The following is a 12,312-nucleotide window of genomic DNA, read 5'->3' as shown; positions in this document are numbered from 1 at the left end:
CTCAGTTGCGTCTGACTCTCTGCGACCCCCTGCCAGGCTCCTCTGTCCATGGCATTCTCCAGACAAGAATACCAGAGTGGGTGTCCATCCCTCTCCAGGGAATCTTCCTGACCCAGGGATCAAACCCTGGTCTCCCACATTGTAGGCAGATTCTTTACCATCTGAGCCACCTGGGAAACCCCAGAGATTGAGGGAAAGGGTCTCAAATCCAGACCTAGGGATTGTCCACCCCTCATCTCCTTTTGTTGGGGACGCTCCGATTAAAAATGATCAGGAGGACCAGGTCTCAGCACAGACTCTCAGAACCCAGTCCAACCACCTGAGCCCAGGGTGACAGGAATGATGTGCTTTTCTTCTTACTGCAGGAGAGAAGATATACAAGCACCCTTTATCTGCTTATTGTTGGCAGGACAGGGTCTTGACCACAATTTGGCCTCAGATGCTGGGTTTGGGGGAGGGGCAGTACCATCCAGAAAAAGCCCTGTGCCTAGCTGCTGTCAGGAGAGAGCAGGCTGTGTCCTCCTGGGCTCTTCTCCACCCCAGGAGATCTCCTCTCCCTTCTCAGGAGCCAGAAAATAAATTAGGCCCCTTGAGGTGGGAGTGGGGACATTGCAAACAGCTCTCCCTCCCCTCAGACACCTCAGCCCGAGGGAGATTTGTTTCACCCAAATGATGCTGACCTGCCTACTCCAGGTGCCATGCATCGCAGCCTCCTCCCCGCCTACCCACATTCCTATTCTGCAGAAGCAGCATCTCTCTGTAGGTCCCACAGTTGGCAGAAAGGCTGCCCGTATTCATAGGGAGTGGGAGCTTGCTGGTTTGGCCTAGGACTTTAAATTCCATTTTAGAAGCCCTGTTTATAGAATCTGGGTCCCACTTAAGGATTTGGGCTCTTTTCCGTAGGGCTCAGATACTCCTCTTTAGAATCTGGCTCACTCCTCCCAGCCCCCCAATAATAACTGAGCTCTCTTCTCTAGAATTTGGAGCCCTCTCTTGTGGATTTAAGCAGCTCTCTCTATGGGATCTAAACCTCTGGCTTTTAAGTTCTGAGACACTCTCTAAAGAGCCTAGGCCTCTGACCATGGGATCTGGTGCTGTCTCTATATCTAGGCCTCTAAATCAGCTGCTGGCTGATTTGGGTTTTGTGTGAATTAGCAAAACCACCCCTCTCTGCAGACCCAGTCCTTAGGGTGCATCTCTTGGCAAGTGGTACCTTTGTGCAAAAACAGAGGTGCCGCTCTTTCCAGTGGGAAGTGGCCCCATGTGTCTCCCCATCTTAGTGAGGGAGCTTGGACTGATTGTCTCTACTACTCATTGTGGGGCTCCTTTATGGCAAGAACAAACAGCACTCCCATATGTGGTGGTTCTGAATATAGGAGATGTGCTTCCAGCTGTAATTTTTAGGCCTGTTGATAGGCCTCTATTCGTGGGGTCTGGGTGTCTCTAGGGATGGGGTCTCTGTGTATAAGATCTGGGCCACTGTCTACAAGCTGGGATCTGATCTGAAGCCTATGCCTCTTTATGTGACATCTGGGTCATTGAAGAACCCAGGCTTCCATCAATGGGGCGTAGGGCCTCTCTTTATAACTGTGACTCAAATCTTTCCTGTGACCCACAATAAGATGTATATTTTCCATTTGCCATACAGTAGACACACATATTCACATATAATTGAAAAAACAAGTTTCGTGAAACAATACTTAGCCTTATTACAGAGGCTGCACTCTGATATTTTTCTTCTGTTCTACTCTTAAAAAAACAAAAATACGAAGCTCGTTCAGGCCCAGAAAATTGATTCCTTGGGTTGTATCACCCCTAATGGGTTACAGTCTACAGTTTGAAATGCTCTAAGGCCTGGGCTGTGACTGCCACCTCTCTGTTGGCTGAGGGCCTCTGTGAAAGCCGAGGTTCTCTCCATGGGGCCGATCCTCTCTCTCTAGGGCCTTGGGCTGCTTTCTCCTCTTCTTCAGGCTCTGCCTACATTTCCCTCTTCCCTCAGCTTGCCATGTTCTCTCCAGGGGCACTGAGCTCAGGCCCCTGGGAGTTATCTGAATGTGGTGCCTCACCCCGCCGCCCCCCCTGCCCCCTGGGGTCAAGGAAGCAAGGAGCTGAACAGGTCAGGGGCAGAGGGAGTACTCAGGCTGTGTGGCCAAAGGCGGCTCCTGGGACATCGGGTGGCAACCACAGAGCCGAGCTATGTTCAATAAATCATGGAGGCTAGGGCCTGGGGGAGGGGGAGGCCAGGAGGGAAGGGGGGCCGTGGATAAATAATTCATTAAACAAACAAACAAGGAGCCTGTAAGAGGGAGGATGGGGCATGCGTGTGAGCAGGAGAGGCAGCCGCCAGCTCCAGACATGAAATATTCACAGGTTCCACACCTTGCCTAGGGCCCATGTGTGTGTCCTGGTGCAGGCAGCCTGTTGGCATGGTCCTAACATGGGACCCTGGGTGCCAACAAGGAGGGTGATGTATGTGTCTTCTGACTTCCAAGTGTGACGTGTGCATCAGCATGGCTACGTGGTTCTTTAATGCCCTTGAGTTGACATGGAACAACACACATGACTGACAGTGGGGAACTTGGTGCACGGGACACAGGAAGTTAGGATTCAGAGCTTGATGGGTGGGATCAGAGCATCATAACCTCTGATTCTAGTTATGCCCTGACCCCTCAAATGAGTCCAGCAAGCTAAGAACCCTGAAGTGGAGAGGCATCTCTGGGGTGTTACACTGGAGGTTTGAGTGCGTCCTCTGAATGTGCTTGTTTCTAGAAAAGCTGAGAGGGAGGCAGTTGGGCTTGGCAGTTAACAGGATTAGATTGGGTTCAAATTCCATTTCCACCATTCACAGGCTGTGCTGGTCACCTTAGTTCTCTGAGACTGTATCCTTATCTGTAAACTGGGGATAATAACACCCTTCCTTGAAGAGCTGGTTGTTATGAGGATAAAGATCCGTGTCTGGGAAGCATTGGGCACAGAATTTAGGACCCACAAGGTGCTTGATTGATGGAGGCCTCATCATTATTGTTATCCTGAGGTCTGCCAACCTAGACTAGCTCCAGACTCTCTTTTTCATCTTTCTTCCCAGCCATTTCCAAACTTCTCTAATAGCCATCATAGTGGGAGAGGTGACCTTGGGCTTGGGGAATAGCGATGGGATAGGAAAAGCTCAGATAGAATGAGGGGGAGTAGAAGTTACAGCCAAAGAGACATTCACATTCTTGAGAGTGTGAAAAGAGAGGTCCTTGACCTTCTCCTCAGACCCCAGAGCCTCTTTTTAGCCCCTAAATCTCTCCTTCAATCCGCAGTCTCTTCTCTTTCCTGCCACCAAACTTGAGCTTTCTAATAAGTGGCTGCAAGGGGACAGAAGGAACTGGGGTAGAGTCTCAGAGGAGCATTGCAGTCTCCTCACCCCACCCATCTCCAGGCCAGTCCTCACTGCCATAGCTCTAGCCTCTACCCTCTGCCTACTGGTTGAGCACTTCCCTGGCAAAGATGGCTATGTCTGGGCAAAACCCAGAGAAGTGGCACCCCATAGTGGGTGGGGAGAATCCAGGCTGGAGAGAGCTGCAGAGGGCCAGGGTGGAGTACCTAGGGCCTCCTAGTAGGCCCTAGCATTCCCCAGCCCTCTCGTGTCCCCTGGAAAGGATCCGCTCCCAGTGGGAGAGAGCCAGCAGACAGGTCTGAGCTGGCCTGCTCCTCCACAGACAGAAGAAGAACAGGCTGGGGGAGGGGGCCTGAGATCTTGGTGGGGAGTGGTGGCTATAACCCCCACATCTATGGGGAGCTGGGGCAGAAGGGACTGTGGCCTGGGCACAGCTTACCATAGCCTGGGGGCCCAACTCATGTCTCCCTTGGCTAGCCTGCTGCTACTTGGGGTGTCAAGGGTCTGGGCCCCCAGGTGGTGAAGGTGGTGCCTGCCCACCTCTTCCCAGAGAGCCAGCACTGGTTCTCCACTTCCCCTCCCCTGGGCTGGGCAGGTTCAGGCTAATCTGCGCCAGAGCTTCACAGCAAACATTGATCTGTAATAAAACCACAATGTGTGTTTGGGAGAAGGGATTCCAGACACAGAAAAATCCAGACACACATACACACTCACACGCATACACATGGATGCAAAACATACAGCCCTGAGGAGTGCAGACACCAGCGGTCCTGAAGACACAGCTAAACATGGACCTCTATGCTGAATCAAAAGCATGATTAGCTCTACACTTCCCCTCCACGCCATAAACTTTGTCCTTCAACACCCAAGCCTTCTCTGACAGTTCACTTTCCCTGTGTTCCCACAGCACATTCTGCACAGCTCCATAACGGCATTTGCACTTGGCATTCTAATTATTTGTTGGCCAGTTTTTTCTCCTCAAGTAATCTGAAGATTTCTTAAGGGAAGGGATCCTGACTTAGGCAAGTGTATATCCTCAACATCTAGCATGAAGCCTGGTATTTAGCTAATAGGCATAGGTGAGGTGCTTAATAAATAATTGTGGAATTGATGAACAGAAGAATAAATGGATTCTGATAGTGAGTCACCCATGCTGAGAATCCCTCAGAAGCACACAGCATAACTAGTACATGCTACTCAGGCCTGTGGTCCCACCTTCTTGTCTCCAGCTCCCTGACTTTACTGCCTCTTAGGTTCCTCAAAGGCCCTCCTTTTTCCCTCTGCTCAGTGTGAGACCATGAATTTGAGTACCACCTGAGGGCTGGTAGGCAAGGTAAGGGTTAATGACACATCATTAGTGCTTAATTGGAGGAAGGAAGCTGCCCTGGCACCAGACAGGTGGGCAGGCCTGCCCCTCAGCTGGAAGCAGGCATCCCTAGTTCCAGCACCCTGCCGGGCACGTGGGTGATTTGGCCCTGGAGACCCTCAACTCAGCCCAGGGCACCTCCCCCAACCATTTGCTTTGCCAATGTAGTCTCCAGGCAGTACAGACCAGCCCTCCCCATCTGTCACCAAACATCCAGAGGGAGAGGCAGACTTCTTATCCTTTCTCCTTTAGCTAGGCTGTGCCCTCTCCCTCCCCTGGAGAGACTGGAGGCTGGGAGCAGAGGTGGGGTAAGGAACTGGACTACTGAGAGGTAGATTAGAGAGCCAGGGAGGGAGAGATTTGGGATACAGACAAGCTACAGAGCTGGGGATGTGGAGATGTCTGCCCAATTTGACCTTAAATGAAGAGAATGCAAATGAGATGCAGGCGATATGCAGATGAACGCTAGGATCTCAGAATTAACATTCTGGGTGGCGGGTGGCGTAAGCTCTGTACCCAGGACCCCCACGCTTTTGCCAATACTCTCCTCCTAACTTCCTCGGCTGAGTGAGTAAAAGGATCTCAAGAAAAATAAGAGCTTGGTTGGGCTACGACTGCAGGACCTGGGAAGCAGGGCTCCGCTCTCTCTTCCCCGCCCCCAACCCAAGCACCACCCAAGCTGCCATTGAAGCACAAGCAGACCACTCTCCAGGTTACGCTCGGACGCACCGTCGGTTGCTATGGGGACCCCCTCCTCGTCCAGGCCTGAACCAATGGGCACCACCGCTGATGACCTCATGCCCCAGGCCCAAGGATTCTATTGGTTATTTGGAAGTCTGCGTGCCCCTCTCCAACTGCGTCACCGCTGGGGATCCCCCGACGACCCCAGCTGGTGTGGCCGACTGTTAGAAGAACGCGCTGGGAGCTCACAACTTGCCGAATGAATGAGTAAGGAAAGGAAGGAATTACTGAAAAGGAAGAAGAAAAAACAGTGGGGTTACATAAAAAAGACCAAAACTTTAGGGTTTAGCCTCTGGTGAAAGACTTATAACCCCAGAAAGTGGGGAGCAGGATCGAGGTCAGAGGCTGGGGCTCTAAGGTTCTCGGAACAGCGACATAGCTTGATGCGAAGATGAGGGGTTTTTGCATCATTCTGGTGAGACTAGGGCAAGCCCAGCAAATTGAGGGCCCCACCCTCGGCCATCTAGCGCCGCTGAGTTTAGGGGAGATTGGCGACGCCTCAAAACCTGCAGGTCTGCCGAGCCTCCTGGAACCACGCCCGGGAACACGTCTCGTGGACTTCTCATGGGTAGGGCCCAGTCCCGGAAGACCGCCCAGAGTCTTCGTCCTGTCTAGGCCCCATGAGCGGACTTGGCCCTCGCTTTCTTTGGAGACGCGCCCCGCAACTGAATCAGTTGTCCACACAAGGCCCAGGCTGGGCGGAAAGTGAGTGTAGGGAGGGGCTGGCTAGAGGCCTGCGGCCGGCGGGCCTGCGTCTCCCCCGCCGCCTCCTCTCCCTCCCCAGCCCAAGTGCGTGGCGGCCCAGGTGTCCACCCTCACACCTGCAGGGAGCTAGGAGCCGGCGAGGGCCTGCCTGTGTCTGTGTCAAGTGTGCGCGTCTGCCTGAGAGAGAGGGCGTGTGTCTTGAGTGTCGGGAAAGCCGGTTTGGCCCCGCGTCTCTCTCGCACATGCGTTATCAGCGGCGAGATCCGCGCGCCGGCTATAGGCTCGGGAGCGAGCGCGCCGGGCTTGGTCCGCGAAGGGAGGGTGTCTGCGGCCGCTGGGAGCAGGATGAGAAGCCCGCAGTCCTTAGTGCTGGTCTAACCAGTCATCCCCGGCCTGCGCCGCCTCTGGCTTCACTGGAAAGGGGCGGAGGTAGCAGTACAGTCGGTTTCCAAGGCGACAGGTAGACACCCTTCTGGTTGGCATAGAGACTGAACTCGAACACAGGACCGAAGACCGAGTCCCTAGCTCAGGCTTCAGCTCAGACTTCACCCTCTTCACTCTGGTCTCTCGCCCCCGCTAAGAATCGTGTTTTGGGGTGAGGGCCCTGACACAAATACGCCAGCATGCACCTACAGATACGGCATTTTGAAAGTGGCCTTGAATCAGGGGGCGGGTCAACTCATGTAGGCTTCGTCCTGGGTTCTGTCCTCCGCCCCAGGCCTCAGCTAGAGCGATGGAAACAACCCAGAGGGACGGGGTGTGAGCCAGGTGTGCAAAGGGGTGGGGCAGGGGTTCGAAAACCTCCAGCGTTTCGGCCTGGTCATCAGTCTCTGGACCTCTAGCACCCTCCGCCCGCCGCCCCCTCCACGCGCATGTTCACACGCCGCCTCTTGCCGCCGCAGCCCCGCCGAGCTAATCAGCACAACATCCACCTATCGATCGTTGGCTGGGTGCCAGGCGGGCCGGCACCGTGCCAGGGGAAGCTGTGGGGCACCGGGGCGGGTACAGCATAGCACCGGGGGAAGGGGCACCCCTTCTCTGGCTCCCCCCAGGTCACTGGTCACTGGTTAGTCTTGGGGGGGCGTCATAGCTTTGCCTGCCAGAGGTGATAGAGACAGAGTGGGGCTGAGAGCAAAGGGGGCCCTCCCTCCTCGGCCCCACCCCCTCCTCCTTATAAAAGCGAAGAACAAAGAGGCCGCTGGGGAAGGAGGCTTTGATCTGACCCCACCTTCTCAGTTCTAGGGCAGGCACCGCCCAGGCTGCCCTTACGGAGTGGGGGGACATCCAGCTCTCAGGGACCCAGGCATTCGGAAACCCAGATGCTCTCTTTCTACTACCCCTTGCCTTTGCCCCAACATCCTGTTTGGTGCTGCCACAGCTTGAGCAGTGCCCCGAGAGTGTATGTGGGGGCTGACAGGAGCACCTGTCCCCTCCCCAGCCCAGGAAACCAGCTAGAGAGGTGGTAGAGGGTGCCAAGCTCCACAGCTGCTGCTGGCACCAACCCCACACTGCCCAGAGGGGTGCCCACTGAGGCCTGGCATGGATGGCTTGGGCACAGCTGGCATGGGGGTCAGGCCAAGCCATGCTGAGAGCAGAGACTTCAGGGAGCTCCGCTGCTGTGCCACCACCCACCCTGCATCCCGCTCCACCCCCTCCACCTCCGGGGCCCAGTGTCAGGCAAGGAGCTAGAGGGCAGAGGGCGGTAGGTTGGAAAAAGCAACAAAAAGATGGGTAGTTGGTTTATTGAAGTCCAGACACTTACAAAAATACAAACTGGCATGAAATTCAACCTCATGGTAAGTCCGTCTTCACAGAAGACAAGTGAGTGATCCTCTGGGGAGGTGAGGTGCTGCCCCAGGGAAGAGGCCCACAGGGCACCGGGGACAGATGGCAGGCCTGGGCTTCTTGCCTGACCTGGTCCAGCAATCCGCCTGTCCCCAGGTCTTCGCCTTGGCCCCCAGCAGGCTCCAGGATGCCATCCCATCAAGTCCCAGCCTTCCTGAGGGCAGGGATTTGAGCATCAAAGCTGCCGATGGAGACCTTATGTTTGTCTTGCCTCTGCCCCAAGGTGCCCAGGGCTGTCCGCTGCTCCCCTGTGGCTCCTCTTCAGCCTGTGATGATGAGGAGGCCAGTACCTGGAAGGGTCAGCTCAGACCTCCCCCATCGCTCTTCTATCTTGTCTGTCTGGCTTGGCACTCCCAGCTCAGGTAGGGGGCAGGGGCCCCTCTCCAAGGAGTCTTGGGAGGGCTCTGGTTCCTGGGGGTGTCAGGAAGGGTCCGCTTGGCTCAGAGAACTCTCAGGAGTCGCAGAATTGGGAACAGCAGCAGCAGCAAGAGACAGAGGGGACTGGGAGTGGCCCCTCCTTGCCACCCTGACGTGCCACTCTCTCCATGGCTCCCGACAGGATGGGCTGACTCAGGCTCTGTGAGGGGAGGGGTAGCACCGATGGGTCCTCCTGCTTCCGCAGCCTCCTTCTTGCTCTGCCCGTTAGTTGGTCACTCCCACCCCTTTGTTCAGGGTCTCTCGAACTAGCCAATCCCTCCCATAATCTGCCACCTCTAAGCCCCGACTTGCAGGGCTCCTCCCAGGTGCCATTAGAGGCCACCAGTTCAGTGAAGGCCTTGGAGGGCCTTGCCCCTGGAGATGCCATTCCCACTGTGCAGCGGAGGCTCCCAGAGGCTAAAGGGGGAAGAAGAGGCCCCCCAGAGTCTAATGCTCCCAGACTCTTCCCACTGCGCCCCCCCCATTCCCGAGGGCCCCACACTAGCCAGAAGGGTTGCTCCCCTGCCCCAACCCACTCACTGTCCTCCTTGCAGCAGATAGACACCTGGAGCCTCAAGCATTGGCCAGGACTCCCCGGAGCTGGCACTGCTGGGTGGTGGGAAATTGGGAGGAAGAAGTTAGCATGGGCTAGTTTGCATGCTTCAGAGTCACTTTAAAACCCTCCCAACTTCTCCTCTCTCCAATTCCCTGGAAAGCTTTTCCTTATTTGGGGGCTATATCTAGGTGCCCACTTGTATCCCTCCTCATGTCACCTTGCCCAGCTCCTCTTCCTTGCCCCGTCTCTTTATCAGCTCACTCTAGATGTCCCCCTACCATGTCCTGGACCCTTGCCCGCTCCCCCCTCCGAGGCCTGGCCGTCCTTTCGCTCCTTTCCCTGCCCTTCAGGCTCTCTGCCTTGACTGCTGGCAATGGCAGGTAGTCCCACTCCCCTCCCTGCCTTCCCCAAGAGGTGGCCAGGGTGCCCATCCTCACTCACAGATATAGTAGTAGGTCTCTCCAGGCAAGAACTCCATGCCAAGGGAGAAGGGCGTGAAGCGCTGAATCTTCTCTGGAAATCGAACAGGGCCAAAGGGAGCGAAGGGGTGGGAGCACTCCCAGCGCTTGAAGGCACCCGGCCCTTCAGCCCGGCAGGCCTTGTAGCCTGCCCAGTCCACTACGTATAATGCGAATGTCTCGGGGCCCTCAGGGGGCCCTGGACTCTCATAGTGTGGGCAGATGATGTCTAGGTAATCCTTGAAGCCCAGCTCCACCACGGCGTCTCCTCGAAGCAGCCTGCAGGCATAAGGTAGATGAAGGCAGAGGGGCTCCTTGGCACAGCACACCAGGGGCACGAGGGTCAGAGATACCCCTTCCCAATGGTCCCTGCCAGCCAGTCCCCCACCCACTGGAGCAGGAGCAGCTTGGGAAGGTCTTTGAGTTCCCCAGACTGACAACTCTTGAGAAACAAAGAGAGGGCCAGAAGTGGATGAGGTAACATGCACAGTTTCAGAGAGGTTAAGGGACTGCAGGGCCTATAACCACGTGGCTCAAATGTGGGAAGGCACTCCCACACCCTAGCTTTTGTGTGGGAGCTGCCACCCCTCTCTAGCTCTAATGCCCAACACAAGGCCTTGGTGTAGTACCTGCGCTTGACAATGTTAGGTGGATGGCTGCTGTGAAGAAGCTGGGGCACAGAGGCAAGGGGCACAGATCTGGGCCCACAGTGCAGTCAGCCTAGAGATGGAGACTGGGAACAGTATCCTCTTTAACTGATTCACAAAGAGGAAGGCTGCCTTTTTAAGATGTCAATTCAATGCCGAAAGAATGCCATAGTAAGAAAGAAAGAAAAAGAGTGGATGGTGGGAACCTCCTCTCCCCCTCCTTTTTTTGCCAGGACAACAAAGTGCCAGACTTGGAGCCCCCTCCACATATCTCCCACTCTTTGGCCTCCTCAGGACTCCTTTCCACCTCTTGGGAGACCCTGGGGGAGCCAGTATGGGTGGGAGGACCTAGGACAGTCAACCCCTCCTGCATCAAGTAAAGCACGAACGACTCCCACCCCCATGCTCATCATACACAGAGCCCAACTTGACTTACGAAAGGCCCCCAACTCTCTCTCAATGGGTGGTCTCAAGACCACCTGCATCTGTAGTTGTGATTAGGAATGCAGATTCCTGCAGATTCCTGGGCTCAGCTCAGACCCGCTGGAACACAAGCTGGGCCTCTGTTTAGTTCCACGGCATCCCTAGTGCCTGGAAAAGTGTCAGGCACAAGGAAAATGCTTAATAAATATTTGGGAATGGAATGAATGAGTCAGAAACCTCAGGGTTAGGGGGTAGAAACCTGAATTTTTAACCAATCTTCCAAGTCATTCAGAGGCACTGGTCTAGAACACAGAGAGGAATTCAGAGGTAGAAGACAACAGCTCTCACCATACAGCATTGGTTTTGTGATGACCTGTTCTGAAGCCTGCTCACCCGGGGATCCTTCAGGATCCCAGGGGGCAGAGCCTAGGTCTTATTTCTAACCCCCAGCACCCTAGCACAAGTCCGGGCACATGTTACATGCTTAATAAATGTTAGTGAGTGACCAAATGAACAGAGTCACAGATTGTTTTAAGTAGATAATCAGGAAGAAAAACATGGAGAAAGCAGAGAGAGGCAAAGAGAATTGGGGAGGAGCATGGAAACAGGGAAAATACATACAGGTTCCAAAGCAGGCAGATGAGGAAACAGAAAATAGTTGTTTATATCTGTATAGCCTTTACCTCTTGGACACACATGACCTCAGTCTACCTGACTTCCCAGGGTACTAGACATTATTACCCCATTTTACAGATGAGATAACTGAGGTTAGGGAGGTCAGATGACTTGCCTAAAGGTGATTCAACTCTAGAAGGGCAGGGCCGAGACTGCACAGAAATAGAAGGACTAATAATGTCTGAGATGAAAGCGTTCTAGAATGAGCTCAGGAGAAAGAGCGAGCGCCAAAGAGGAGGCCAAGCGAGCAGGAGAGTAACCCTCTTTCCCAAGAGTAACCACCCCTCTCCGGCGCCCCGCAAGTCCGCTCGCCCCAGCTTCGGCCGGAGGAACGCTGGGGATCCCCAAGACAGAAGCGAGGGGGCGGGGCTCGGAGTGCAGGCTGAGGTTCCCCCAGCTCCCGGCTCTGAGACCCCACCGATTGCCTTCGGGACTGGGGTCCGCCGCTCGCCTCCAACGCGTGCGGGCGGGCATAGGGGACCCCAGGCGCGCCTCGCCCTCCCTCCTCCCCCGCCGGCTCAAACAAAGGATCCCCGGCGCGCGGCCGGGTCCAGGCGGCGCCGCGCACAGAGCGAGTGTCGGGCGCGCGCCCGGCCCGGGAGCGTGCAGGCCCGGCTCGCCGCCCGCCGGTTTCGGCCCGGCTACCTGGGGTTACTGGAGTTCCAGTAGACCGCAAGGCGGAGGCCACAGCCCCCTCGCAGAGGGGGAGCTGAGAGCACGGCCCAGAGGACAGTCTGCAGCAGGGGCTGCAGCCGCATCGCCCCCTAGGTCTGGTGTGGTCTGGCCCGGCCCGTCCCGGTCCGCTTCGCAGTCGCGACGAGAAAGGTACAAAGTGCAGAGGAGGTTGGGGTGGGGTGCAGAGACTCACAGGCCACGCCCCTGGATAACTTTTCACCAATGGGGTCGCGTCTCCGCCTCTTCATTCAAAGCCAACTCTTGTTAACCTTCTGGGCGCCGCAGCGCTCTCCAGCTTCGGCAAGCTGTTGCTGAGGTTGGGCCCGTTTCAAGGAGGCGGCGAGGAGGGACACAGTCCCCTGTCTAGGAGTTGCTTTAGAGAGGTCTTGTCTTTCGTGCTTGTGTTAGTACAGGGTGCTTCC

The 12,312-nt window shown here is 55.6% G+C and overlaps 1 protein-coding gene across 3 annotated transcripts; it reads right to left on the bottom strand.

Moving 5' to 3' along the window:
• Positions 1–7,920: 7,920 nt before the first annotated feature.
• EFNA4 (ephrin A4) lies at positions 7,921–12,049 on the bottom strand. Of its 3 annotated transcripts, none has more exons than XM_027975978.2 (4): positions 11,861–12,049; positions 9,454–9,749; positions 8,997–9,065; positions 7,921–8,616 (listed from the first exon to the last, which is right to left on the bottom strand). In XM_027975978.2, exons 1-4 carry the CDS (start codon positions 11,971–11,973, stop codon positions 8,480–8,482), a joined length of 615 nt encoding a protein of 204 aa, XP_027831779.2. In that variant the 5' UTR covers positions 11,974–12,049; the 3' UTR covers positions 7,921–8,479. The 3 variants fall into 3 exon arrangements, with proteins under 3 accessions (XP_027831779.2, XP_027831786.2, XP_060258424.1); XM_027975985.2 differs by having other exon boundaries at positions 8,997–9,062; XM_060402441.1 differs by having other exon boundaries at positions 7,921–9,065.
• Positions 12,050–12,312: the final 263 nt, after the last annotated feature.

Source organism: Ovis aries, chromosome 1 (genome assembly GCF_016772045.2).
Source record: "Ovis aries strain OAR_USU_Benz2616 breed Rambouillet chromosome 1, ARS-UI_Ramb_v3.0, whole genome shotgun sequence".
Lineage (NCBI taxonomy): Eukaryota > Metazoa > Chordata > Mammalia > Artiodactyla > Bovidae > Ovis > Ovis aries.
The sequence above is the reverse complement of the archived record's forward strand: the minus strand, read 5'-3'. Positions and strand labels throughout refer to the sequence as shown.

Excerpts from the sequence above, each read along its gene's own strand:
- EFNA4 (XM_060402441.1), bottom strand. The coding sequence starts at position 11,973 with ATGCGGCTGCAGCCCCTGCTGCAGACTGTCCTCTGGGCCGTGCTCTCA. Across the intron at positions 9,750-11,860 it reads TGGAACTCCAGTAACCCCAG|GCTGCTTCGAGGAGACGCCG; the intron begins GTAGCCGGGCCG and ends TTATGCCTGCAG. Across the intron at positions 9,066-9,453 it reads AGAGACCTACTACTATATCT|CAGTGCCAGCTCCGGGGAGT; the intron begins GTGAGTGAGGAT and ends CCCACCACCCAG.